The 26,837-nt window shown below is 52.0% G+C and overlaps 2 protein-coding genes across 2 annotated transcripts in view; both read right to left on the bottom strand.

The window, feature by feature from the left end:
• The window catches only part of ACOT7 (acyl-CoA thioesterase 7), a 100,147-nt gene extending 99,065 nt beyond the window's left edge, over window positions 1-1,082 (bottom strand). Inside the window, exon 1 of the mRNA XM_047872829.1 lies at window positions 913-1,082. Coding sequence (XP_047728785.1) covers window positions 913-1,043 — 131 coding nt within the window. The 5' untranslated portion in view covers window positions 1,044-1,082. The remainder of the gene's footprint in view (window positions 1-912) is intronic.
• A 22,347-nt stretch (window positions 1,083-23,429) lies between these two features.
• On the bottom strand, window positions 23,430-24,933 carry HES2 (hes family bHLH transcription factor 2). The gene is made up of 4 exons (XM_047873316.1): window positions 24,889-24,933; window positions 24,707-24,802; window positions 24,339-24,438; window positions 23,430-24,262 (listed from the first exon to the last, which is right to left on the bottom strand). The coding sequence occupies exons 1-4, from the start codon at window positions 24,931-24,933 to the stop codon at window positions 24,012-24,014; spliced, it is 492 nt and encodes a 163-aa protein (XP_047729272.1). The 3' UTR covers window positions 23,430-24,011.
• Between the last annotated feature and the right edge of the window lie 1,904 nt (window positions 24,934-26,837).

Raw genomic sequence — 26,837 nt, 5'->3', positions numbered from 1 at the left:
ACCTCCAAATCTGAGGAACCTACCCCAAACCAGGAAGCAGCTCATTCTTAGTGGTGTGTCAGGCAGACTAGGCCCGGCTGCAGGCCCCAGTCCTAGTGAGGCCTTCCCAGACTTGCCCTTACTCAGCTCATGCTCAAATACTAGCGTGCCTGCTTCCGATTCTGTCCAAGGTAATGAAGAGTAACCTTGAGGCGGCCCTCCCCGCTCCAGTGGGAAACGAGCCAGCTCACGATCTCCAGCTTCCTCTGGGGGCTTCTATCTACCCATGGCCCGTGGAGGAAGGCCGGGGGTGGTCCGCTGCGAAGAACAACCCGTTGCTCCCATTGTGTAAGATGCTACCAGGCTCTATGGAGCAATTAACCTTTCGAGGGGATGGGTATTTTCTGCTCCTCCGTTAACACCGACTCCCCGAAAAAGCCGAGGCAGACAGGAAAGGGACTGTATCTCTGCAGCCTCCGCCCACTCCGGTACCCACCGAGGGGCTCGCCTGGCAAGCTGGTAATCTGCACCCCACCTCTCAGGGGATCCGGCAGGCGATGCACCACCGCCCGGAGAACGCCCTCGGATTAGGGGGCTCAGCGGGACCCCGGCAGGGGCTCCGGCGCGCTCGGGCACCGGGCGGGGCGGGGCGGAGCGCCAGGGATGCGCATCGACCCCGCCCGGGGACGGCGCCGCGCCGATTCCTCCCGCAAACGGCCTGCGTGGCCGCGGCGCCGTCCCCGGGATGCGCCTCAGGCCACCGGCGCTGCGGGCCTTGAGGAGCATCCAGGCCTCGGCGGGAGGGCGGCGAGTCGGAGAAGCCGGGCCGGGTCGCGGGCTGGGGCGGGGGGCAGGGCGGGCTGGGGCGGGCCGGGGAGGCCCGGGCGCTGACTCGGCGTCCGGGCTGCTCGCCGCTCCGCGAGCCCCGCTTACCGGCAGATCTGGATGGCGGACGGGGTCTCCGCGGCGGGGCCCGACATGCTGGCGGCGTCGGCGAACGACTGAAAGAGAACGCAGGTGTCTGGCAGGCCTGGCGCGGAATGAATGAGCCCGGGCGGCGCCATAGAGGGGGAGGGTGGAGGCGGGGCCTGCGCGTCGGAAGGGCGGGACCTGGGGGCCGGCGGCGAATCGAATGCGGTCTCTTGCGCAGGCCCCGCCCCTGCGCGCCCCGCCCCTCGGGCCGCCGCCGGCGCCCAGGGCGTCCGGTTCTGGCGGCGGTGGGGCGCGGCGGGGAGCCGCTTCCAGAAGGTTCGGCGACTGTTGGGCGGTGCCGAGCGCGGCAGCCGCGTGGATCAGCCTCGCCCCGCGCCGCGCGTGTCCGCGGGGGGGAGGGGCCGTCCCGGCAGCCGACGCTGGGCGGTGGCGGATACAGCGCCCCGCGAGGTGGGCGAGCCCGGGCTCGGAGGCCCTGGGGCTGGAGTGCGGCAGGAAGGCCTGCGGGGGTCCGCCTCCGGGGCTTGCACTCTCGAATCAGCCCCTGACGGGAAATTGGAGGTCCCCCCACCCCCCGTAAACGAGCATTTATGGCGGAGCTGCTGGGTATTGTGCTGGGAGGGCACGTGGGTGCGCAGAACCCGGAGTCAGGAGCCGGCGAGCTGGGCTGCAGACGACCAAGGACCCGGGATGGCCTACACCGCCGGCTGCAGGCAGGGAATCTGCCTACGCGGTCCGCTGCAGACCGCCTCGAGCTTGGTGCAGGATTTCCTGGAAGCCCTGAGCTTTTGCTTGGGGGTGTTAGTGCGGGCGGCGGTAGGGCGCCCTAAAGATGGTGAGCTGTTCTGTTGCACAGCCCAGGTCAAGTCTGGGTTGCAAAATAGGCTTAACACACACCGAAGAGGGAAAAGGTGATTACATCTGTGTGCCAGAATTGCAGAGAGCTTTTTACTCCGTATAAGATGTGCCTTTTCCACATTTGTTAACCGTGAACATAAATTGCTTTTGTAGTCAGATTTTTAAAAATCAAATAAAGCCCACAAAATAGGCTCTTCAGTGAGATTTGAAAACCCATTTATACTAAACTAAATAGCTCTGAAGGAATCCTGTCTCATCCTGGTCAGTCCTGCATTATCAGACCCTAGAGGCAGCCCAGCTCATGTCTAAGTCCTTGGAATAGAGGGGACAGTCCGGATCACATCTATGTTTTAAGACGATTGCATTAGAAATTTTGTTTTCTAGCGTGAGTTAAATTGATGCAAGCACCAAGGGTCACCAAGCCTATTTAACCACCACGTCGTCCCAGGATGGGTCCCAAAGGGGATAGATTTCTTAGGATGGGACCTAGCAGCAATAAACCAGATTTGGACCCTTAGGCAAGGCAGTTTCCTTACCGGTTAATTGGGGGTAATATTTACCTGACCTTCCCCAGGAGAAATGAGGTAATGAATGTAAGGGGCCCAACACATCAATAATTTAGGGCCTTCCTTCCTTTTTGTTCTCACCTTTCCTACTCAAATGTCCTGTCTCTCCAGTCTTCCCAGACGGTCAATGCAATGGAACAAGTCTTTACTGGGGCCCTGCCCTTTTTGTATAGGTGGGAGCATTCCCATGAAGTTGGATACCTTTTGTTCTTCGAAAACCTCAAAAAATCTGATTTGGAGACAAATCTGGGACACAAGAAACCTGACTGTGACCACCTGCTGAACCATATTCCTAGACTAGGGAATGGGCTGAATGGTTCAGGATTAAATAGACTGGTCCCTCCCAGAGGGAGACAAAAAAAGAGATCTGGGACAACATCTGTACCTTTGGAAAAGGGTGTGGCTAAGCTTTGGCCCAAAGACAGCATCTGTCAACACTCTCCATGTGACAGCTCTTCTTGTAGCAGAGGGAGCCAGGGAACATGACCTTTCAGCCCAGATATTGTTGTGTCCTGCTTCTGTAGAGAAAATGGTGCTCCAGGATTAACCACTTGTATGTCATTGCCAGTTGTATATGCTGTTGCCCAGTGTTCAAGGTCAGCAGTGGGGGGAGGTGGGGGGCAATCCCTTAGCAAAGCCATTACCAGTTAGCTTTACTACAGTGCTGGTGGATTTACCCTGGTCTTTCACCTTACAGCCTCCCTCCTTCCCACGTCAGGTTTGTCCCTATTTTCTCAAGCTGTTGAGCCATTTCCGTCCCTGTCTTTCGGGGCAAAACTTCTCAGAAAAGCTGTTTATATATACACCCTCTGTCCTCTATACCCCCCTCCCATTCTCTTCTGAACCCATTCCATCCCTGGGTTTTGTCTCTACAGCTCAGTTTGTCAAGGTCACTAATTCCTTCCCAAGTTGTTAAATCCAGTAATCTGTTGTCAGAAGTCATCTCTCTCGAAACGTGAACTCCTTGCCTTCCAAGACACCCCACGCTACTACTTTTCTGGCCACTTTGCTGGGTCTGCCCTGCTAGTTCTGCCATGTGGGATGCCCAGAACTCTCCCCCGAATTCTAGACTCTCGCCTAGACTCCTAGACTCACTAGACTCCTCATGCCTGGACCTCACATCACCCCAGTGGTGTTCTAGGCATCTCCCACTCCCCCTGAGACTGCTTCTCCCAGTCTTCCCCACTACAGTTTCTTTTTTCCAATTGTTCAAGCTAACAACTGGGGAGTCACCTGTGACTCGTTTCTCTCCCATCCCTCATCCAACCCATCCGCAAATCCTGCCAGCTCTGCATCCAGAGCAAGTCTAGGCAAGCCAGTTAAGCGTCTGACTTCGTCTTAGGTCATGATTTCATGGTTAGTGAGTTCGAGCCCCGTATCGGGCTCTGTGCTGACAGCTCAGAGCGTGGAGCCTGCTTCAGATTCTTCCTGCCCCTCCCCCGCTCACACTCGGTCTCGCCTCAAAAATAAATAAACATTAGAAAACATTAAACAAGGAAAGTAAGTCTAGAATGTGCCCTGTCTCCCTGTAGCATTCCAAGCATTGTCCACACCTCTGTCCAGATGTCCTCATCTCCTCTCTCCCCGTGCTTGCGTGGTCCCCACCGCCGTGACCCCTCAGAGGGTCCTTGACTACACCTAACGCCTCTTTCCTCAGGCACCCCCAAGCTTCAGCCCTCACTTCCTTGGTCTTTACTAAAATATCACCTGTAAATAAGGCCTTCCCTGGCCACCTGTCAAAAGCTGAGTTCCTCAGTAGTCCCTACTCTCTCCCTGGCTTAATTTTCCCCTTAGCTCTTAATGCCACTTAATATATATTTTACTCATCTATTTTTTTAACGTTTATTTATTTTTGAGACAGAGAGAGACAGAGCACGAACAGGGGAGGGTCAGAGAGAGGGAGACACAGAATCTGAAACAGGCTCCAGGCTCTGAGCTGTCAGCACAGAGCCCGATGCGGGGCTCGAACTCACGGACTGCGAGATCATGACCTGAGCTGAAGTCAGCCGCTTAACCAACTGAGCCACCCAGGCGCCCCTCATCTATTTTTTTTTAATAAGTGAGTAAGACAGTTTTTTTTTTAATTTTTTTTTAACATTTTATTTATTTTTGAGACAGAGAGAGACAGAGCATGAACAGGGGAGGGTGAGAGAGAGAGGGAGACACAGAATCTGAAACAGACTCCAGGCTCCGAGCGGTCAGCACAGAGCCCGACGCGGGGCTTGGGTTCACAGACTGCAAGATCATGACCCGAGCCAAAGTCAGACACTTAACCGACTGAGCCACCCAGTTACCCCAATTTACTCATCTATTTATTTTGTCTCTGCCAACCATGTTTTTCATTGCTGTATCCCAAGCTCCTAGAAGAGTGCTTAGCACATAACAGGTGCTCAGGAAATATTTTACAGATGATTGACTCGACAGAGGTTTACCAACAGCAACGAGTTGAACTACCTCAGGTATTTAATTCATTCTATTTCATTTCCCTGCTCTTTCTTTGGACTAGAAATAGTATCCACAAATTGTCATTAAAAAAAAAAAAAACTTACAGGGGTGCCCGAGTGGCTCTGTGGGTTAAGCATCTGACTTTGGCTCAGGTCATGATCTCACAGTCTGTGAGTTTGAGCCCCACGTGGGGCTGTGTGCTGATGGCTCAGAGCCTGGAGCCTGCTTCAGATTCTGTGTCTCCCTCTCTCTCTCTGCCCTCTCCCCCACTTGTCCTCTCTCTCTCTCTCTCTCTCTCAAAAATAAACACTTAAACATTTTTAATAAAAAAACCTTACATATATTATTTAAATAATTTCTGAAAATTTTTATGGAAAGATATTTAGGAAACTATTGACACTGGTAACCTTTGAGGAAAGGGGGGGTTAGACCTTCGCGTTCCATGGATGTATTTTTGTACTATTACCATCTAACCTCTCGACTGTTTTCTTATTTTTTTCAAAAATTTTTTTAACGTTTATTTATTTTTGAGACAGGGAGAGACAGAGCATGAACAGGGGAGGGTCAGAGAGAGGGAGACACAGAATCTGAAACAGGCTCCAGGCTCTGAGCCGTCAGCACAGAGCCCGACGCGGGGCTTGAACTCACGGACCGTGAGATCATGACCTGAGCCAAAGTCAGCCGCTTAACCGACTGAGCCACCCAGGCGCCCCGCGACTGTTTTATTATTTTTTTCAAGTCAGTAGGGAGTATTGGATATGAAGCAATGGGGACCCTCATACACCAATGGTGGAAACGTGAGTTAGGCGGACTCTTTGGAGAATAACAACCAAAAATAATTGCTAAAGCTTGAAACTGCCATAGTCTTTGACCCAGAAACTCCACTACTGGGTACATCTCCAGTGTATTGAGCGTGAGGTCACCCAGAAGGGCTTCAAAAAGGATTCACAGCGGCACTGTTTGTGATAACCCCAAACTGGAACTCAAATGCCCGTCAGCAGTACACCAGATCAGTGGATTGCAGCACGCTCATCAGCGCCATACTGAGTAGCCGTGGAAACCCACGAACTTCAGTTGCACACGACGAATCACAATGTGGGGGGAAAGAAGAAAGATCCCAAAGAACGTACAGGATCAAGCCATTCATGCAAATAGCGAATACTCTATTCGTGCCAGTCCCAAAAGGGTAAGGGTTGGCGAAGATGTGGAGAAAAGGGAAACCTTTGACACTGTTACTAGGAATGCAAATGGGTACAGCCACTGTGGAAAACCATATGGCAGCTCCTCAAGAAGTGAAAAAGAGAACTACCTTATAAACCAGCAAGCCCACTTCTGGGTATATGTCCAAAGGAAATGAGACCACCATCTCGAAAAGGTATCTGTGCTGTAGTGCTCATTGTAGCATGATTCACATTGAAACAGCCTAAGTGTCCATCAATGGATGGACAGGATCAGGAAAATTCAATATATATAAATTATATATTATAATTTTATACACACACACACACACGATGGAATACTATTCAGCCTTTAGGGGCGCCTGGGTGGCGCAGTCGGTTAAGCGTCCGACTTCAGCCAGGTCACGATCTCACGGTCTGTGAGTTCGAGCCCCGCGTCAGGCTCTGGGCTGATGGCTCAGAGCCTGGAGCCTGTTTCCGATTCTGTGTCTCCCTCTCTCTCTGCCCCTCCCCCGTTCATGCTCTGTCTCTCTCTGTCCCAAAAATAAATAAACGTTGAAAAAAAAATTAAAAAAAAAAAGCAAAAAAAAAAAAAAAAAAAATGAAGGAAATCTTGCCATTTGCAACAACATAGATGAACCTGGAGAGCATTATGCTAAGTGAAATAAGCCAGACAGACAGAGAAACATAAATACCGCACGGTACGATTCAGGTAGAATCCTGTAAAAAAAAAAAAAAAATGTTGAACTCTTAGGAACAGAGAGTAGAAACGTGGTTGCCAGGGCTGGGGCTTAGAGGAAAGGGGAAGAGGTTGGTAAAATGGTGCAAGCTTTTATCTGTAAGGCGAATAAGGTCTCAGAATCTAATGCGTAACGTGGTGACTATAGTCGAAAGCGCTGTATTGCATAACGGGAATTTGCTAAGAATAAAAAAACAGCTCTGTTAGGAAAATATAAACAGGTGGTAAGAGAGTGTTGTCATCAAGGAGGGTCACAGGGAACGAGGTGAGTGGGGGCGGTATTCACGTTTCTTCTCCTGACCGGGGTGATGGTATACGGGATCGTTATTTTTTTATGCTGTAAATGTGAGTTTGATATTTTGTTTTTAATATGCATTTATTTATCTTGAGAGAGACAGAGACAGCACAAGTCAGGGAGAGGCAGAGAGAGAGAATCCCAAGCAGGCTCTGCACAGCCAGCACAGAGCCCGATGTAGGGCTCCATCACAGGAACCGTGAGATCGCGACCTGAGCAGAAGTCAAGAGTCGGACGCTTAACCGACTGAGCCGCCCAGGTGCCCCTGAATACCATGTCTTAAACTGAAGATTTGACTCCGGTGTAAGCATGAATTTATCACTCAGAGCTGTGAAAGAGAAGGGGCCAAAGAAACACCGGGTGCATGCCCCTGAAACTGTCCGTGTGTCCTTGATCACCATTCACCTGACCTGCGCCTGGAAAGGGGTGAGGCAGAGGCGGGGTAACAGACTGGGGGCTGGCTATAGACCCCCAGAGAAGGGCTCCCGGGAAGTGCACTTAGCACCATGTATCGATGTCACTGCCATTGCCTCCTTCACATGGGAGAGCAGGCCCTGTGAGTAAACGCAGAGACCTTTCTGCGAGCCTTTGTCCAGAAGTCACATGAAGCTCACCCTTGGGGAGCCCCGGCAGACTGCCAGAGTCAAGGGACCTTCTGTGACTGGGTGGGAGATGAGTTGCAGAGGAGGGAGGCTAATCAGAGAGAGGGGGATGTAGGCTTAGGAGCAAGGGCCCCAGGCCGTGCTGCATGAGCCCCCTGCGGCCTCGCATTGTCTCCTGACGCATCTGTGCCCTGGCTCTCTTGTTAGGAGACACGGGGAATCGACAGCAACTGCCCCGCTGGTTGTTGGAAGGAAGGAATAAGTTGATACCATAAGGCACTTGGAATAGGATGTGGCACAAGAGAAAAGGTCAGCTTAAGTTTTCGTGAACCATCTTGTGAAGCCCAGTTGTCCCGAGGTCCTGGGGGCTCCGGGGATGATTTGACCAGATGGGATTCCGTCTGCCTTGGGCCAGAGCGCTCTAACTGGGGTCCCAGAAGAAGACCCCGAGTAGTTCAAGCAGGCACCAGTACAAGAAAAGGACAGTGCTGGATTCTCCAGGGCTCACCATGTCCTTTTCGGGGTCAGGCACCAGATGCAGCCTGGAAGGGGCCACCTGGCCCCTCTGCGCCCTCTGTCTCCTTCTAATGTCAATGACGTCTAGCTGCTGTTGTTGTTGTTGTCTTAATGTTTATTTATTTTTGAGAAAGAGAGGACACGCGGGGGAGGGGCAGAGAGGGAAGAAAAAAGGATATGAAGCAGGGCTCGAACTCACGAACCTCGAGTTCATGACCTGAGCCAAAGTGAGACACTCAATTGACTGGGCCACCCAGGTGTCCCAATATTTAGCTGTTTTACTAAAGATTTGTTTTTCTTCCTAAGAGATGCTGGACCCTTCGTGATTCTAGCAACTTGTCTATATTCAGTAGCATCTTGTCTACTGCATTGAGTGGACAAGCCCCTCCATCTGTTGCCAGCAGGAAACCTACAAAGGCTGAAGCATGGCCTCCGTCTCAGGGAGGACTACAGAGGCTGCTTAGAGACCTCACTGGTACCCACCCCACTCCTAACACCTGTAAGATCAAGCCCTGGGGCTCTGACCCCACAGTGAGCCACTCTGAGGAAGCCCAGACCTGATAAACCACCGGTTTGAAAGCAGGACCCATAATCCAAGAGGGCAAGCAAAGAACAAATTGGTCCTTACACGGAGAAGAAAAACACCCAAGGGTTTAGAATAGACAAGAGATGCACTTTCCAAGTGAAGCATTTAGAAATCATCCCTTCGACTCGTAAGTAGGTCAAACTGTAAATCTAGAATTATAGCCTTGTCCGGGTGCCTGTATTAGAGTGTTGGTGAGAGGTGATCTTCAAAGTGCCTTTATTTTTCTTTTTAATTTTTTTTTGGGGGGGGGAAAGAAAGAGGCAGAGCATGAACAGGGGAGGGGCAGAGAGAGAGGGAGACACAGAATCGGAAACAGGCTCCGAGCCATCAGCCCAGAGCCTGACGCGGGGCTCGAACTCAAGGACCACGAGATCGTGACCTGGCTGAAGTCGGACGCGGACGCTTAACCGACTGCGCCACCCAGGCGCCCCTTCAAAGTGCCTTTAGAGGTGAGAGTTCCCTTCCTTTGTAAGCCCGGTGGCCCCTGGGCGCTGTGTCTGAAGCTCTGTGGCTCCACCTAGGGGCCGAGCCCCCAAACTGCTGCATCCTTCCCTAGGCCCTGGCCCCAGCCTGGGTTCCACCCGCCTTCAGACCCTGCTAAAAATCAAAATAAACTTCCCCTTACTAAAACTTATACCAGGAACCCTGTGATTACAACAAAAACCACTCAGAGTGAGAGAAATTCTATTTTTTTTCCCACACACGTGATAATTAAAAAAACTGGGGTATATTTACAGTTTCTCAAAGGCCCTGGGGGAAAAATGATGCTGGTTTCATGCATCAAGTAATTGCTGTTTGAAGAGCCAAAGGGCCCTAATTTGCTAGAGATACTTAAATCAGATCCCACATGGTTGTGTGAGTCGCGAAGAACCCTGCAGGGCACAGCTCCCAGGCTCCCAGCCCCACCCCCTATTCTCTGCCTGTGACAGCTCCCCAGAGAAGCGACTGCTGTGTAACCAAACCCTTGCCTGGCGAGAGCTTTGGGTGACCCCTCCAAATGCTCATCTAAATGCCCAGGTCACTGAGGGAACAGAACCGCTTTTATGCCTCAGTGGTCCAGTAACACAAGTTGGATTTGGTGTTCGTGTCCTTAAGAGGGTTCATTTCATAACTGGTCTTGGGAAGGCTGACTAGTTGGGTGAAGAGGTTAAAGGGAGGGATCCAGGGGCGCCTGGATGATCATGATCGCGCATTCATGGGTTCGAGCCCGGCATAGGGCTCTGTGCTGACAGCTAGGAGCCTGGAGCCTGCTTTGGATTCTGTGTCTCCCTCTCTCTCTGCCCCTCCCCTGCTCATGCTCTGTCTCTCAAAAAATAAAATAAAACATTAAAAAAGAAAGGGGGGGGAAGGATGCAGAGCCCTGCAGCAGGGCCCCACCTTCAGGCACACCTAGCTGTGTGGCTTCAGGTAAGTTCCTTGACCTCTCTGTGCTTCAGGCTCCTCATCTACAAAATGAGAATAACAGTATATACCTCATAGGGTTTTTATGAGGTATCAGTGAGTTAATACATAAAAGTCGTTGAGAGCAGTGCCTGGTGCATAGGGAGGGCTCAATAAATGGTAGTTGACAGCATGACTAGTTAATGAAGATTATTGTCATGCATTTAACAAAAATTTATTGAGCATTTTATACATGCCAGGCCGTGTACTGGGCACCACCATCATGCCTATGATACCACACAGAAACTGTCTAGATATTTTTTTAAGCTGATATATTTTGAGAGAGCGTGTGCACTAACAGGGGAGGGGCAGAGAGAGAGGGAGAGAGAGAGAGAGAGAGAGAGAGGAAATTGTAAGCAGGCTCCGTGGTGTCAGCACAGAAGCCTGACGCAGGGCTTGAACTCACAAACCGTGAGATCATGACATGAGCTGAGATGAAGAGTTGGAAGCTTAACCTACCGAGCCACCCAGGCGCCCCAGAAACCATCTAGATATTTATACATAAGGCATACGTGCAGGAAAATGCACAATCATAATCGTACAGTTGATTATCACAAAATAAAGACACCCATTAGCCCCCCAGGCCGCGAATGATGACATCACCAACACCCCAGAAGGCTCCCGCCTGTGCTCTCCCAGAAACGGCACCCCTCCCTGGTACAGACGATCGCTGTGTACAACGTCGGTGTGACAGGTGGCCGTGGCTGCTGCCGGGAGCAGTGGTCTGCTTGCTTTTGTCACTGCATAGCATCCATCGCATGAGCAAAACCTTCCTTACGTTTCCGACCCAGCGTTTCCAAAAGCGGTGTCCTCACTCCTCACTCTTTCTAGACCACTGTTCTCTGGCTCTCAAGTCCTCTGAGCATGCCGGCCATCACTGCCCTGTGGTAGTCTTGCGGTCACAGGAAGGCCATGGCCCCACATTCCTTGTCAAAGTGCTCAGCTGCCCCCGCACCATTTATTCTCTCACATTCTGTGTGTCCTCTGCTCTTTTTGCCCTCTTTTCCCGCCCTCTTTCGGGTTGTGGGTTTTTTATGGTTCCACATCATCTCCCCATCGTGTCTTCTTCACTGTGCCTGTGCGTGCTCCGTGGACCCCTGGCAGTCCTCGTGTCTAACAAATATACAGGGTTTTCTCAGAAGCTTCCTGATGTGTGGTGAGACTATATCATGAAATCAGTCGGTATTTCGAAGATCTGCATAACTCAGGGAAGCGATATTTTTCAGATGACTAACGCATGATGTTACATAATCACACGTGGGTAAAAGACCCATTCAAAATGCCAGATAGGGCGCCTGGCTGGCGGAGTGGCTGGAACGTGAGAGTCTTGATTTCGGGGTGGTGAGTTCAAACCCCACATTGGACATAAAGCTTACTTTTTAAAAAAGTGCCAGATAGGGGCGTCTGGGTGGCTCAGTTGGTTAAGCCTCTGACTTCGGCTCAGGTCATGATCCCGCGGTCCGTGGGTTCAAGCCCCGCATCAGGCTCTGTGCTGACAGCTCGGAGCCTGGAGCCTGCTTCTAATTCTGTGTCTCCCTCTCTCTCTCTCTGCCCCTTCACAGCTGGTGCTCCGTCTCTGTCTCCCTCGAAAATAAACATCAAAAATTTTAAAAATAAATACTTTAATTAAAAAGTGCCAGATAGATCAGTGGAATTAACGTAAGAGAACATGACGAAGCAGTATATCCATATGGTTTTGGATTCTGCATTGCAGCTGACCTTGAAGGAGTTAGCACCTGTTGGGTTTTGATGTAGTAGCAAAGAAAAGTATCCACAAGTTTCTGAAAAGACTATTAAAACATTAAAATACTCCTCCTTTGGGGCGCCTGGGTGGCTCAGTCGGTTGAGCGTCCAACTTTGGCTCAGATGGTCCGTGGTGATCTCGTGGTCTGTGGGTTCGAGCCCCACATCAGGCTGGCTGCTGTCAGCCTAACAGTGTAGAGCCCGCTTCAGACCCTCTGTCCCCCTCTCTCTGCTCCTCCCCTGCTTGCGCTGTCTCCAAAATAAATAAGTATGAAAAAAAATTTTTTAAATACTTCTCCTTTTCCCAACGATATATTTGTGTGTGTTTTCATACGCTTCCATGGGAACAACATATCAGAACACGCTGAGCGCAAGAGATAGGAGAATCTGTCTTCTAGTAATACAGATAGCAAAGAGATTTGCAAAGCTATAAAAAACCATACCGCGCTTGTCTCCAAATAGTTTTGTTTTGAAAAAATGTATTATTGAAAAGATGCATATGCTGACAAGTAACGCACGTATTGTTGTTTCTAGTGAATTAACACATAAAGTTTTAAAATTTCTTTTTAATCTCTACTAGAGTAAATATCGATAGATATAATCTACATAAAGTTGATTTTATTTTTATTTTTATTTAAAAAAAAATTTTTTTTCTTTTCCAACGTTTTTATTTATTTTTGGGACAGAGAGAGACAGAGCATGAACGGGGGAGGGGCAGAGAGAGAGGGAGACACAGAATCGGAAACAGGCTCCAAGCTCCGAGCCATCAGCCCAGAGCCTGACGCGGGGCTGGAACTCACGGACTGCGAGATCGTGACCTGGCTGAAGTCGGACGCGGACGCTTAACTGACTGCGCCACCCAGGCGCCCCCATAAAGTTGGTTTTAAAACGTCTTCCAGGGGCGCGTGGGTGGCTCAGTCGGTTAAGTGTCTGACTTTGGCTCAGGTCATGATCTCACAGCTTGTGGGTTCCATTCCTGCATCGGGCTCTGTGCTGACAGCTCGGAGCCTGGACCCTGCTTCGGATTCTGTGTCTCCCTCTCTCTCTGCCCATCCCCCTCTCAAAAATAAACATTAAAATAAAATAAAATAAAATAAAATAAAATAAAATAAAATAAAACTGAGTGTCTCACTTTGGCTGAGCTAACAACACAAGTGGGTGAACTTTCCAGGACTTCTATAACAAAGTAGCACAAACTGAATGGCTTAAAACAATAGACATTTATTTTCTCACAGTTCTGAAGCCAGAAGTCCCAAATTAAGATGTCAGCAGGGCCACGCTCCCTCTAAAGGCCATAGGGAAGAATCCTTCCTTCCCCTCTTGCTTCGGGTGACCCCTGGTGCTCCTTGGCTTGAAGCTGCATCACCCCAATCTCTGCCTCATCTTCACAGGGCCATCTTCTCTCTGCCCTACTGTCCTCTTGTCCTCTCCTCTTTTTCTTTTTCCTTTAAGTAGGCTTCATGCCCAACACAGGGCTTGAACTCACAACCCTGAGATCAAGACCTGAGCTGAGATCAAGAGTTGGACGCTTAAACAGCTGAGCCACGCAGGCGCCCCTGTCCTCTCCTCTTCTCATAAGGGCACCGATCCTTGGATTTAAATTTTTTTTAATGTTTATTTATTTCGAGAGAGAGAAAGAGAGAGACAGAGACAGAGAGAGCACAAACAGTAGAGGGGCAGAGAGAGGGAGACACGGAATCCAAAGTAGGCTTCAGGCTCTGGGCTGTCATCACAGAGCCCAATGCGGGGCTCGAACTCTTGAGCTGTGAGATCATGACCAGAAGCTCAACAGACTGAGCCACCCAGGCGCCCCTAGCAATGTTTGGATGTAGAGCCCACCCTAATCCAGTGTGACATCATCTTCAATTAATTCCATCAGCAAAGATCCTATTTCCAAATAAGGTCACATTCTGAGGTTCCAGATAGACGCGAATTCTTAGTCTATTTTTACTGACCCCACTCCAACTAGTTTACTACTGAAAAGAAATGCCCTGAGCTGGGTGATATATCAGGAAGTAAAGTCATATGGGGGAGGGGGGACTAGAAATGATGGGGGGTGGAACTGTCCTCACCACGGCGGGACGGGAGCCCCTCAGGACCTGGCCTGCCTCCCCACCTGGCCATGAGGTTAATAACTAGGATTAAGTTATTACAGAGCCTAGCTGGGCTGTGCTGGACCTGGTGACAGAGGACAGGGACCACACCCCCAAGGAGCTGCAGGTCCTGGAGAGAACACACAGGACCGGATTCGGAGGTTGCTCGAAGAGTTGGAAAATAGAGTTGGTTAAGGGAGCGTGTATTGCTTTGGGAGCATCATCCCAGGACACTGGCTGTATCACACCGGCATTTACCCCTTGAGATGGTGCAGTCACACGGCTAAGGTGGCTCTCGGTGGCATGACGAGGTGATGGCCCACTCTAAGGGAGGCTGGCCGTGCCTGAAAGGCTCAGAGGAGGGGCCCTGCTACCATGGACGTGCCATGTAAGGCTGGACAAGCCCCCAGATGAGAAGGCTACTTGGGAGTACCCGGAGGACACACATTCGTAAGGAAGGCACAGCGAAGGTGCACCTGCGTCACGAAGAGGCGGAGCAGCGGGGAACAGCAGAAGACGCTGTTTCAGGAGCAGGACCACTGTCATCCAAGGATGATGGACTCCAAAACAGCAGAGGCCAGATGGCAGCGCTTAACCATCAGAAGCCGGGAGCTCGGGATGATTGTACTGAGTGGCAGAGACAAGGTGGCCACCAGGGAGGCCTGGGCCACAGAGAGTTGTGATGGCCATGAAAACAGTGTCCCAGCGTCCCAACATGGGCGTGGCTCCGTCTGTATAGTTAGAGGAAATAAAGAATGCTTACCGGGGCCTATGGCATCGGCCCCAATAAAAAGCAATGATTCCTTGCCTGTCTTCCATTACCTGAGACAATTTTTGGGCATGGACCCCACTGACTGAAGGAAGGCTGGGCCCCCAGGACTTTGCAACACGAAGTAAATGTATATAATACTGATTCCTCCTGGATTTCCCCCCAAGAACCAATGGCCCTTACGTGGCTAACTGTGCCCTAGGGGAGGTAGCATGTGTGAACATTTCCTGAGCCATTGGACACAGAGTCCAAGTTCATAAGGATCCTTGAAGATCCAAAGTGTCGTCACATACCCTCTTCGAATGGGAACGTGAGTGACGGAGGCCAGGTCATTAATGGAGCCCTTCCTGGTCCTGTCGGGCTCACAGTGGGTCCACCGAGTGTGTGAACATTTCACACATGTGTCATTTCTCTGGTCCCCCAAAGTATAATTGGAATACAGAAACTTGATATTTGGCACCACCCCCACATTAATTCTGTGGTCTGTAGGGTAAGACCTATCATAGAGGGGAAGGTCAGGTGTAAACCTCTCAATCAGAAACTTCCTGGGCTTTAGGAAATTACCTCTAATCTAGGAGGGAGCAGTATTATGATGTGTGGGTTAGGAGAATATAGAATGGTGAGGGGTGCCTAGGTGGCTCAGTCAGTTGATTGTCCGACTTCGGCTCGTGTCGTGATCCCTCGGTTCATGAGTTTGAACCCCAAATCGGGCTCGTTGCTGTCAGCACGGAACCCACTTCAGATCCTCTGTCCCCCTCTCTCTCTGCCCCTCCCCTGCTCACACGCTCTCTCTCTCAAAACTAAATACACATTAAAATAAAGAAAGAATATAGAATGATGAGGGGCATCTGGGTGGCTCAGTCACTTAAGCATATGACTCTTGGTTTCAGCTCAGGCCAGGATCTCACGGTTCGTGGGATCGAGTCCCGCATCAGGCACGTGAATTCGCTGACAGTGGAGCCTGCTTGGGATTCTCCCTCCCCCTCTCTCTCTGCCCCTTCCCTGCTGCAGACAAAATCAAAGTGACAAACGTGATAAACGGCATTCTATATTCTTTTTTTTTTATTTAAGTTTATTTCATGGTTATAGAATGGTGAGACACGGGACAGTTTGTCACTGTGGTTTTGTGTGCACAACTATATACACATTATAGAATCCTCTGTGCCTGAGCCAAACTTGACAAAGTCATATTAACGAGATTGGGAAAGTGAAGGACTCAGCAGAGTATGCTTTTAAGCTGGAACTAAAGAAAAACCTGAAACAGAGACAACCAAGACTGGGGGGCCCGGGTGGCTCTGTAGGTTGAACCTCCAACTTTGCTCAGGTCATGATCTCGTGGTTCGTGGGTTCAAGCCCCACATTGGGCTCTGGGCTGACAGCTCAGAGCCTGGAGCCTGCTTCTCCCTGTCTTTCTCCCCTCCCCTGCTCGTGTTCTCTCTCTCTCTCAAAAATAAATAAACATTAAAAAAAAAAGATTAATGAAAGCATAGTGGGAAAATATCTGTCCCTTAATTTAAACCCCTCCCACACAATTCTTTGTTTAGAAGTGAAGCACTACCGTGTGTGTGTGTGCTCACATCATTTTCTTAAGTAGGGTGTTAATTTTGGAATCGAAGGATAGCATCTGTTAACAGTATGTATACTAATAAGTTACTAAACTTATCATTAAGTTACTAACGAATTCTTTCTTTTTTTAAATTTTTTAAATGTTTATTTTTGAGAGAGAGACAGACAGAGAGTGAGCAGGGGAGGGACAGAGAGAGAGAGAGGGAGACACAGAATCCAAAGCAGGCTCCAGGCTCCGAGCTGTCAGCACAGAGCCCAATGCGGGGCTCGAACTCACTAACCGCGAGGTCATGACCTGAGGGGAATGCGGACGCTCAACCGACTGAGTCACCCCGCGCCCCCTTTCTTCCTTTTTTTTTTTTAAGTTTATTTGAGAGAGAGAGCACGCACAAGTGGGGGAGGGTCAGAGAGGAGAGAGAGAATCCCAAGCAGGCTCTGCACTGTCAGCAAGGAGCCCAATGCTGGTCTTGAATTTGGGAACCTCGAGATCGTGACCTGAGCTGAAGTTGGACGCCTAATCGACTGAGCCACCCAGGCATCCCTTTAATTATTTTTTTTTAAGTGCAAACCTCTGAGAAAATTGGATGGCCACATGAAAAAAATGAGACTGGACCACTTTCTCACCACACACACATAAACTCACAACGGATTAAAGACCTAAATGTGACACTTAAAACCATAAAACTCCTTGAAGAAAACACAAGCAGTGATCTCTCTGACATCAGTCGTAACATCTTTCTCGACATTCTCCTCAGGCAAGGGAAACAAAAGCAAAATTAAACTCTTGGGATTACATCAAAATAAAAAGCTTTTGCTCGGTTAAGGAACCCATTAACAAAATGACACGGAAACATACTAGATGGGAAAAGGTATTTGCAAACAGCATATGTGATAAGGGATTAATATCCAAAATATACAAAGAACTTACACAACTCAACACCAAAAGGCCAAATAATTCGATTAAAATGGGCAGAAGACATGAATAGCTATCTATCCAAAGAAGACCACAGACGCATGAAAAGATGCTCAACATCACTCATCAGCAGGGAAATGCAAATCAAAACGACGAGGCATCACCCCACACCTGTCAGATCGGCTAAAATCAACAACCCCAGAAACAACAGGTGTCGGTGAGGATGTGGAGAGAAAGGAACCTTCTTGCCCTGTTGGTGGGAATGCAAACTGGTGCAGCCACTGTGGAAAAGAGTACGGAGGTTCCTCAAAAAATTAAAAATAGGGGCGCCTGGGTGGCGCAGTCGTTTAAGCGTCCGACTTCAGCCAGGTCACGATCTTGCGGTCCGTGAGTTCGAGCCCCGCGTCGGGCTCTGGGCTGATGGCTCAGAGCCTGGAGCCTATTTCTGATTCTGTGTCTCCCTCTCTCTCTGCCCCTCCCCCGTTCATGCTCTGTCTCTCTCTGTCCCAAAAATAAATAAACGTTGAAAAAAAATTAAAAAAAAAATTAAAAATAGAATTATGACCCAGTGATTCCATTACTGGGATCTACCCAAAGAAAACAAAACTCTAATTTGAAAAGACATAGGCACCCCTATGTTTATCACAGCATTATTTGCAATAGCAAAGATATGGAAGCAACCCAAGTGCCCATAGATAAAGATGACAAAGAAGGATAAAGGAGATGTGAGATATATCACATATATATGTAAATGGAATATTATTCAGCCATAAGAAAGAATGAGATCTTGCCATTTGCGACAACATGGGTGGACCGAGAAGGTATCGTGCTAAGCAAAATAAGTCACTCAGAGAAACACAAATATGATTTCACTCATAATGTAGAATCTAAAAAACAAAACAAAACAAATGAGGCACACCTGGGTGGCTCAGTCAATCAGTTAAGTGTCCGACTTCGGCTCAGGTCATGATCTCGAGGTTCATGAGTTCGAGCCCCGCGTCGGGTTCTGTGCTGACAGCTCGGAGCCTCCTGGAGCCTGCTTTGAATTCTGTGTCTCCCTCTCTCTGCCCCTCCTTTGCTCACGCTTTGTCTCTCTCTCTCTCTCTTTCAAAAATAAATAAACGTTAAAAATAACTTAAAAACAAAACAAATGAAGAAACAAAGAATAAAAGAGACAAAAAAAACCACACACTCTTAAATACAGAGAACAAACCGGTGATCGCCAGAGGGGAGGTGGGTGGGGGATGTGAGAGAAAGGGGATTAAGAGTCCGCTTATCATGGGGAACACTATATAACATATAGAATTGTTGAATCAGTGTATTGTGCACCTGAAACTAACAGAACACGGTAGGTCAATTATACTTCAATTTTTAAAAATGGTTAAAAAAAAAAAGGAAAGAAAAGAAAAAAAGTACAAAGCTCTGCCCCCAAGCAGGATAGGCTAGTAAATCAAAACAGTTTAGATTCCCAAAGTGGCAAAAATTGATGCCACTCTTAAAAGGCCTAAAGTGTGCATCATAGCTTCATTTAAGTCATCTCCAGGATGCCCCATGCGAGGCTCAAACTCGCAACCCTGAGATCAAGAGTCATGAGCTTTATGCACTGAGCCAGCCAGGCGCCCTGTTTATCACAGCTTCATTTAATTGACCAGTCTACTTCCTATGAGAACCGGATGGACCTTCTGCAAACTCAATCAATCCTACTGCAAACTCGATCAAGGGCCAGCCCCAGTTTCAGATACCGTTTCTTTTCCTTCTTGTTTTTGGTGGTAAAATACCCAGAAAATTCGCCCTCTTAACCGTCTTTAAGTGTGCGGTCCAGTGGCATGGAAGCACATTCGCGTAATTAGGCAACCAGCATCACCATCCGTCCCCGGGACTCTTCATCTTGCAATCCTGGAGCTCTGTCTCCACCGGACACTAACTCCGTCTTCTGTCCTTCCCCCCATCCCCAGGCACCCACAGTCCCCAGACGCGGTGTCTTTGCCCGAGCAGACTAACCTGGCCTCGGGTGTGTATGGTGTGAGGCTGTTGACTCAGACACGGGGCATCTGAACCCCTGGACGTGGGAGCTGGAAATCTGCATTTCACAAGCTTCCCAGAAAGGTGTAAAGGAAAAAAAAAATGCCGTAAATACTGTAAATGTTCGTGTAAATATATAGCTTGTAACATAATAGCCCGTAATGAATGGATGCAGTGAATGGAAGACATTTACCGTGTTATTGTCATCGAGCATTCTGGACTCTTACATTTGACCACGGAGTGTCTACTCTGGATTTAGCAGGAAGCTGATGAAGCTCAAGCTTGGATCTGCTCCCAAGGAAGGGCATAACCTAGTAGAATGTTCTGGAACGGAGGAAAGGCCTGGGTTGTCACCAGGAAGATTTTCTGTGGAAGTGTGTCTGACAAATTGCTTGAAGAGAAACCAAAAGCATAGACATCAGTCTACAAGAGCCACTCGTCTGATGTGATTTATTTTTTCACTGAGTATTTTCATACTAAGTCTGTATTTACAATTTTATATTGGAATGTAGCCCCACAAAACCTGGGTCTGCCTCTGATTTCTGAGGTCTAGAATGGTTCTTTGTTCTTTAATAACTTGGTCCCATTCTCCCTGAGGCTCGTAGTATGCCAAGCACCAAGGCAAGTGGTCTGGGCCCACCCTCCACAACAGAAACGAGCAGTGAGCACATACGCGGCTGGGAATCTCCTTCCTTCACCAAGGAACCCAGCCTCACAAAGCTGTGACCAGCCCCTGGGGCCCCTGCTCCCTACTGCCCCCCAGTGGATCTCAGGTGACAAGACACCACCTGTACACTGGGTGTGCCCATTAAGTGCCTTTCTCACGCCGCTGAAAGTGCCTGGGGCTTTGCCAGGGCCTCTCAAAACCCAGAGCGAAACTGGTTGCTCACTGGGAACTCTCAGTGGGTGGCAGCCTTCTCCCGCACATCACATGCCCTGGCAGCTCCCTGCAGGGCGGTCACTTGGCTGTGAAGAGGGATACATGTACACACACACACACACACACACACACACACACACACACGCAGTCAGTACCCCAGAGACACAGCCACACTGGTAAGCGGCCAGGCCAGAAGTAAAACCAAGGGAAAAAACACCATTGGCTGGGTTAGTTCTTTTCTGGGATGTCTATAGCAACCTAGTATGTTTTTGTTTTTTTTTTGTAAAAAGGCCACATAATTTGCAGCAACGTGGATGGAACTGGAGGGTATTATGCTAAGTGAAATAAGCCAGGCAGAGAAAGACAGATACCATATGCTTTCACTCATATGTGGATCTTGAGAAACTTAACAAAGACCACGGGGGAGGGGAAGGGAGAAAAAAAGTTACAGAGAGGGAGGGAGGCAAACTATAAGAGACTCTTGAGGACTGAGAACAAACTAAGGGTAGGTGGGGGGGTGGGGGAGAGGGGAAAGTGGGTGATGGGCAGGGAGGAGGGCACTTGGGATGAGCACTGGGTGTTGTATGAAAACCAATTTGACAATAAATTATATTAAAAAAAAAAAAATATATATATATATATATATATATAGCCACATAAAGGGACTCCTGCATGGCTCCATTGGTTAAGCCTCCAACTTCAACTCAGGTCATGATCTCTCAGTCTATGAGTTCAAGCCCCTAGTCAGTCTCTGTGCTGACAGCTCAGAGCCTGGAGCCTGCTTTGGAGTCTGTGCCCCCCCCCTCTCTCTCTGCCTCTCCCTCTCTCAAAAATAAATAAACATTAAAAAAAATTTTTAAATATGGCCACATATGGATATTTCAAATAGGAGATAGTTGCCCATGATGGGGAAGCCCCCCTCTGTCTTGCTGCTGTGTCCAGAGTGGTCACCCCAAAGCATGGGGGTGGGGGAGGTTCTGCAGAGCTGTAGATTTTTTCCAGACATTCCCCGCAGGCTATGTTCATTCTGATCCTGTTACAGATAAACCAGTGGGAGACTCATTGGCAGAGTCTGGGCTTCACAGGCAGAGTAGAGCAATTTGTAAATGTTTATTAGAGGATCCCTCCTTGGCAACGTGCTCTTTATCCTCCCTCATGGAAATGAGATTTGACCTCTCCAAAGTAACTGGTGCCGGGGAGGGGGGGATGTGTGGGGTTTGGCCCCAGCCTGAGTTTCCCAGACAGTTCAGTGCTCTGGTTATCCTTGGGCCATTGGATCATTTCACCCACTGGTTTATGAGAGACACAGGAGACTTTTGTCCAACCAAGCGTGATAACCAGACAGTTAGATTCAGTCATGGGATCATAGCAGAGAGGACGTCATAAGTGCTGGTCACCGGGCACGATGTGGGCCTCGTTAAAGATCATTAAATGCCTCTCTGAGTGAGGCAGCCTCCCCCACGTAGAAAAAGGCTGCACTGCCCTTCGTTCACCTTTAGGAACACCTGGGGAGGAGCCTGAGGGGGTCCTGTGGAGGAGGCTGGTATCATCCCTGTTTCAACAAGCCCAGTTCAGAGGACCGGCTGAGAACTTGTGGGCAGCTGTTGCCTATTCCGACTGGGAAGCCGGCTTCTCACTGCAGGCCCAGAACCTCACCTGCCTGGGCACGCCTCAGCTCCTTGCCAGGGCCCAGGTAGCCACCCGGTCCAGGCTCCCCGGAACGCCTGATCCCGTGAGTCACAGGTCTGTCTACACTCCCCTCCTTCCCGGCTGCTTGTCTTATAGCTTGATTGGCGTCAAGTCAATGGGAGTCACAGGGTTGAGGACCCAGGTGGGGCTCAGAAGCAAATATGACCCAAAGAGGGAAAGGGGCCTCTGGCCGGCCAGTTCTTACTGTCTTCAAACCTGTGTCAAAAGAAATTACGTATTGGGAACAAGGACCCTGCTCACTGTGCACCCAGCGCGGAGTCCTTAACCCAAGGAGGAAACCTGACATCATGTGGTGGGTGTGGGCTGCCCCTCCTTATCCACCTGCTCCTGGAGACTCGGGAAAACAGGCTTACATTCTCAGGAACAGGGAAAACCAGCAGAAACTGCTCTTTCTGTTCTCCACACCCTCCCCCACGTTTGTCCCCGGGACGCACAAGTTTTGGTGGAGCCGATATGCAAAGTGACATTAGGGACTAGGGGTAGGAGTCGGGGCAAAAGGACTCCGTACAGCTGGGGTCCAGTCACACTGCCTGTTTGTTAGCTCGTGATGTTTATTAGGCAGCCACCACGTGCTGAGTTCCTGGGGGTCACAGAGGTGCACTCAGCCCTCGCCCTGCCCTCTAGGAACTTACAGTCTAGCCAACTGGGCCTGACAGGTGGCAGGACAACACTCCTGGCTGGGGGTGCACCTGTTGTCTTTTTTTTTTCATTAAAAAAATTTTTTTTAATGTTTTTATTTTTGAGAGAGAGAGTGCGAGTGGGGGAGGTGCAGAGAGAGAGAGAGAGACAGAGAGAGAGAGAGAGAGGGAGACACAGAATCCAAAGCAGGCTCCAGGCTCTGAGCTGTCAGCACAGAGCCCGATGCGGGGCTCGAACGCACGGATGGTGAGATCATGGCCTGAGCCGAAGTCGGACACTCAACTGACTGAGCCACCCAGGCGCCCCTCACCTATTGTCTTAACACTGACTCCTCCAAAAATGCCCACAGCGTCCCACCCAAATCAGTGCCCAGGCCACCATGGGTTTGTGACATAGTTGGACTTAGTTAACATGCCTGCCAAGTCAGCTCCTCTTGTCCCTAGTGCCCTGGTCCCTTGCTCGGGATGTTGGACTGGGGATGGCCGGGAGGACTGCCAACCTCCCTCGAATGCCCGCCCAGTGAATCCTCGTAAAACAGGAACATGCCCAGCAGGCTGCAGCTGCCCCCCCCCCCCCGCCTCCTGGGCACGCAGGACTGGGGACCGCAGTCCCCTCCCTGGGTCTTCTCAGGCTCCCCTTGCTTCCATGCAGAGGGAAAAGAAGCCCGAAGAACAAGTTGCTTCCAGTAACTTGTCCTAAGGAGTAGCAGGGAGCAGTTTGCAAGAGAAAATGAGGAAAGGTGGTTCCCCGCTCCTTTATTTGTTCTTATCCCCTGAATTTCTGCCGCTCTGGGTGACACACAGGCCCTGCTCACCTCACACTGGCATGGACTCTGCTGGGCCCAGGCCCTCCAAGCGACAAGCTTCCTTGGGGCCACAGGGCACCCTCCTTATCCCACCCCTTCCTCACACCCCAAGACCCCCTAGAGGTAACTTAACGCTGAGGAAGTACGTCCAAGGCCCTGTTACAATGCCCCCAACCCCAGCAACACAGAGCCTTGGCTGCACCCAGTCCCTATAACTGAAAGCATGGGACAGGAGAGCCCAGGAGCAGAGGTGATGGCTGCCCAGCCTGTAGAGCCCCTCAGGCCATTGCTATTGTGTGTCCAGAGGTTCCAAAGCTGAGCTGTTAAGGAGCCAGGCCCAACTGGGAGGGCAGTGACCAGTCAGAATAGACGTGAGTTCCTGGCCCAGTCTTTGGGCTGGTGCCAGCTGCCCAAGCATGGCTGGCCCGGTACCAGGGCCCACCTCCAGTCGCTGCAGTGGGGGGGCTCCTTCCTCCCTCTGCAGCCACCTGCCCCCTTCGCCTCCACCTAGACGCACCCAAGTTGTGGTGAGGCTGGGCTGCTCCACTGATTGCCTTAAGCTGAGCCCGCACGGCCTTCAGTCGCCACACAGATCACGAACATCCAGGTTCCGGTCTGTGGATGCTGGGCTGCTACCTCGTGACGGGAACAGCAGCTGGCACCACGGGTTTCCTCTGTCTGCCCAGCGCCCCAGGTCTCTTGCAGCCAGCAGGGTCCGTGGACTGGCTAGGGGGCTACCAGGGCCTCCAGAGGCCGCGGGGAGGTTCAGGAGGCGCGGGCGCAGGCGCGGCCGGCGGGGAAGGCGCGGGAGGGCCGCAGGAGTCCCCAGCGCGCCCCCCGTCGGGGGTGGTGCCGGCCGCCCTCCGCCGCAGGTGCTCCAGCAGGCGAGCGCTCACGGCGGGCTCCAGGACGCGGCAGGCGGGCAGCACACGGGCCAGACGCGCCAGGCAGGCGCGGTAGCCCTCACCGTAGCTGTCTGAGGGCGCTGCGGACGGAGAGAGGCGTGAGGCACGCGGTGGGGCGTGGGGCAGGGCTGCGGCGGGGCGGGGCGGGTCACTCACCGGGCGCTGCCTCGGGGCCGGAGGACGCGGGCAGCTCCTGCAGGAAGCGCACGGTCATTTCCAGGATGTCCGCCTTCTCCAGCTTCGAGCAGTGGGAGCTCTGCGCCCGGCCACGAGGGAGAGGGGCAGAGAGAGACGCGGACAAACGAGACACATCTCCGGCCGACTGCCGTGAGCGCCGGGGTGTGGGGCGCGCGTGGCCGGGGGTGGGTCGGCCCCTCGGCGCCAGCCACGCTAGGGCTCGGCCTCGGGCGCCGCGCGGAGGCCCCTCGCCGGCTCCGGGGACAAGGGCCCCTCGGCCCACCCGCCCTCCTCGCTCTGCGCCCCGGGAGTCCCCACCCCCGGCCCCCGAGAGCCCCGGCACCCACCTCCCTGCCCAGCAGCGGCAGGATGAGCCCCTTGAGTTGCCTCAGGCTCGCGTTGATGCGCGCGCGGCGGCGCTTCTCCAGCAGCGGCTTCAGGCTCTGCGGACGGGCGCCCAGGCCGAGGTCAGGCGGGTCGCATCAAGGTCCCCGCCCCGGCCGCCCAGCCCTCAGTCCCCAGCCCCTACCTTGCGCAGCTCCGCCGGGTCCCCCGCCCTCCGAGGCAGCCCCATGCTCTGCGGAGAAGCGGCGCGCAGGCCGAGCCGGGAGGAAAAGAAGAGCGGCGCGCAGCGGGGGCAGTCCCGGGAGGGTGGCGCCCCGAGCCCGCCGCCCGGCTTTAAGGAGGCGGTGTCGCCCGCCCCGCCCCGCCCCAAGGAGTCTGGCGGCCCGGGGTCCCACCTCCCGTCTTTGTTCCTTCGCCGGGTAGGGGCGAGCGGGTGACTGCAGAGCCCCCCAAGGTGCTGCCCTCGTGCGGCCTTCGCATCCCATCTGCGGCGCGGTCGCGGGCGGGGGGCGCACCCGAGCACCTGCAGGGGGTCTGTGGGCGCCATCGGAACCTTCGCGGTCCTGACCTTGCTCCTTCATTCGCGCCCAGCACCTCCTGTGAGCCCCGCCCCAGGTCGGGGCGGGGGACCTAGCGGCGGCAGGAGTTCCCACGTAGGTTTCGGAACAAGGGGAGGGACTCCCCCCACGAGTAGCTCTGCCGACTGAAGGGCTGAGCTGGAAGGGGAAACCGAGGCCCAGAGTAAAGTGGCGGCTAGCCTCTGGGAACTGGCCGGTCGCTGGAGGCCTGCCCTCGCTCTAACGACCTCACAGAATCTTCCAGCGGCTCACCAAGTTAGGGATCATTGGGTTCTCCCGTGCTCGGATTTGGATGGGTAAACTGAGGCCCGGAGAAGATGAGGCAACCAGGAGCCCTGGGCTCGTTTTCATTTCAATTGGCTCCAGAGGCGGGTTCCTACCCGCGGGACGGTCGGAGTTCACGTGACGAGCGGGACGGGGCGGTCCTGGGTGCCCCCTGCCCGCTGTCCGCCTCGGCCCCGGGGGTCCGCCGGGCCCGCCTCCGCGCCGCGTGGCCGTTGCTGTGCCAAACTGGCTGGGCGTCCCCCGCCCATCTGCTCGGGGCTGCCCTCCCCCAGCCGGCTGGCGGGGCAACGGACAGCCTTGCGGACTGGGACTGCCGGCCGACCTGTGGGCGAGTGGGGGGCGAGACCCACAGACCAAGGGCCAAGAAGAGGTACGCCCGGGCTGGACCGACAGGCGCTGTCCAGGGTACTAGACGGATGTCCTCCCTCGCTGCCCAAACCCCGTCTCTGTCCCCTACCCCCGCTGCTCGCTCCAAGTCCCCCCACCCATCCCCCCCCAGCAGGGCCTGAGAAGACCGACTTGGCTATCAGGAAGGGGCCTAGAGCAGTCGGGGTGACCGGGGAGCTCAGGTCACCCATCCTCATCTGTGACACTCAAAGGACCAACTGGTCACCATTCATGGACCACGTGCTGTGTGCCAAGCACCTGTTAGCACCCCCCCCCCTCCATTAACCTCCATAGCAGTCGTAATTATGAGAACAAAATTCCCAGCAAGGCCTGGGAATGCCTGAGCCCCTGTCCTCCTGGCATCATTGAGCCCAGGATATCTATGGACCAGCCCCTTCCAAGTTAATGAATTGTTCTTTAAGGGCTCAGAAAATGATTTTGCGGATCACTTAGTGGATCACTGACGCCTCACGTGTCCCATCCCCCCCCCCCACGCACCCCTCCACACACACGCTGCCTGACTCAGCTCTGTGCCCACAAGCCCACCCCACCCCAACATTTGTATCTTTGCTGACAGACCCTGATAGTAGCTCCTGGGGGGACAGAGTAGGAAGATTGCTCCTAGAACACCCCCCTCCATGCCTGTGGATCACCACTGGAAGACTGAAGGTGGGGAGCAAACTCCCTTTTCAGCTACTCCAGATTTTAAGGTTTTTTTTTCTCCATTCTCCCATTGCTGTGATGGACTTTGGCCAGGTTGACCCACTGTTCCCTTCAACCAAAGGATTCTGGAGGTTTCGCTGGTTACCTAGAGCCAGGAGTTATTTATGACCAGGGGAAGAGGTAAGACAACTGAGTAGGCAGAATATGGGGGTGCAGGCTT

Source organism: Prionailurus viverrinus, chromosome C1 (assembly GCF_022837055.1).
Source record: "Prionailurus viverrinus isolate Anna chromosome C1, UM_Priviv_1.0, whole genome shotgun sequence".
Taxonomy (NCBI): Eukaryota; Metazoa; Chordata; class Mammalia; order Carnivora; family Felidae; genus Prionailurus; species Prionailurus viverrinus.
This window is presented reverse-complemented; position numbering and strand designations above follow the sequence as displayed.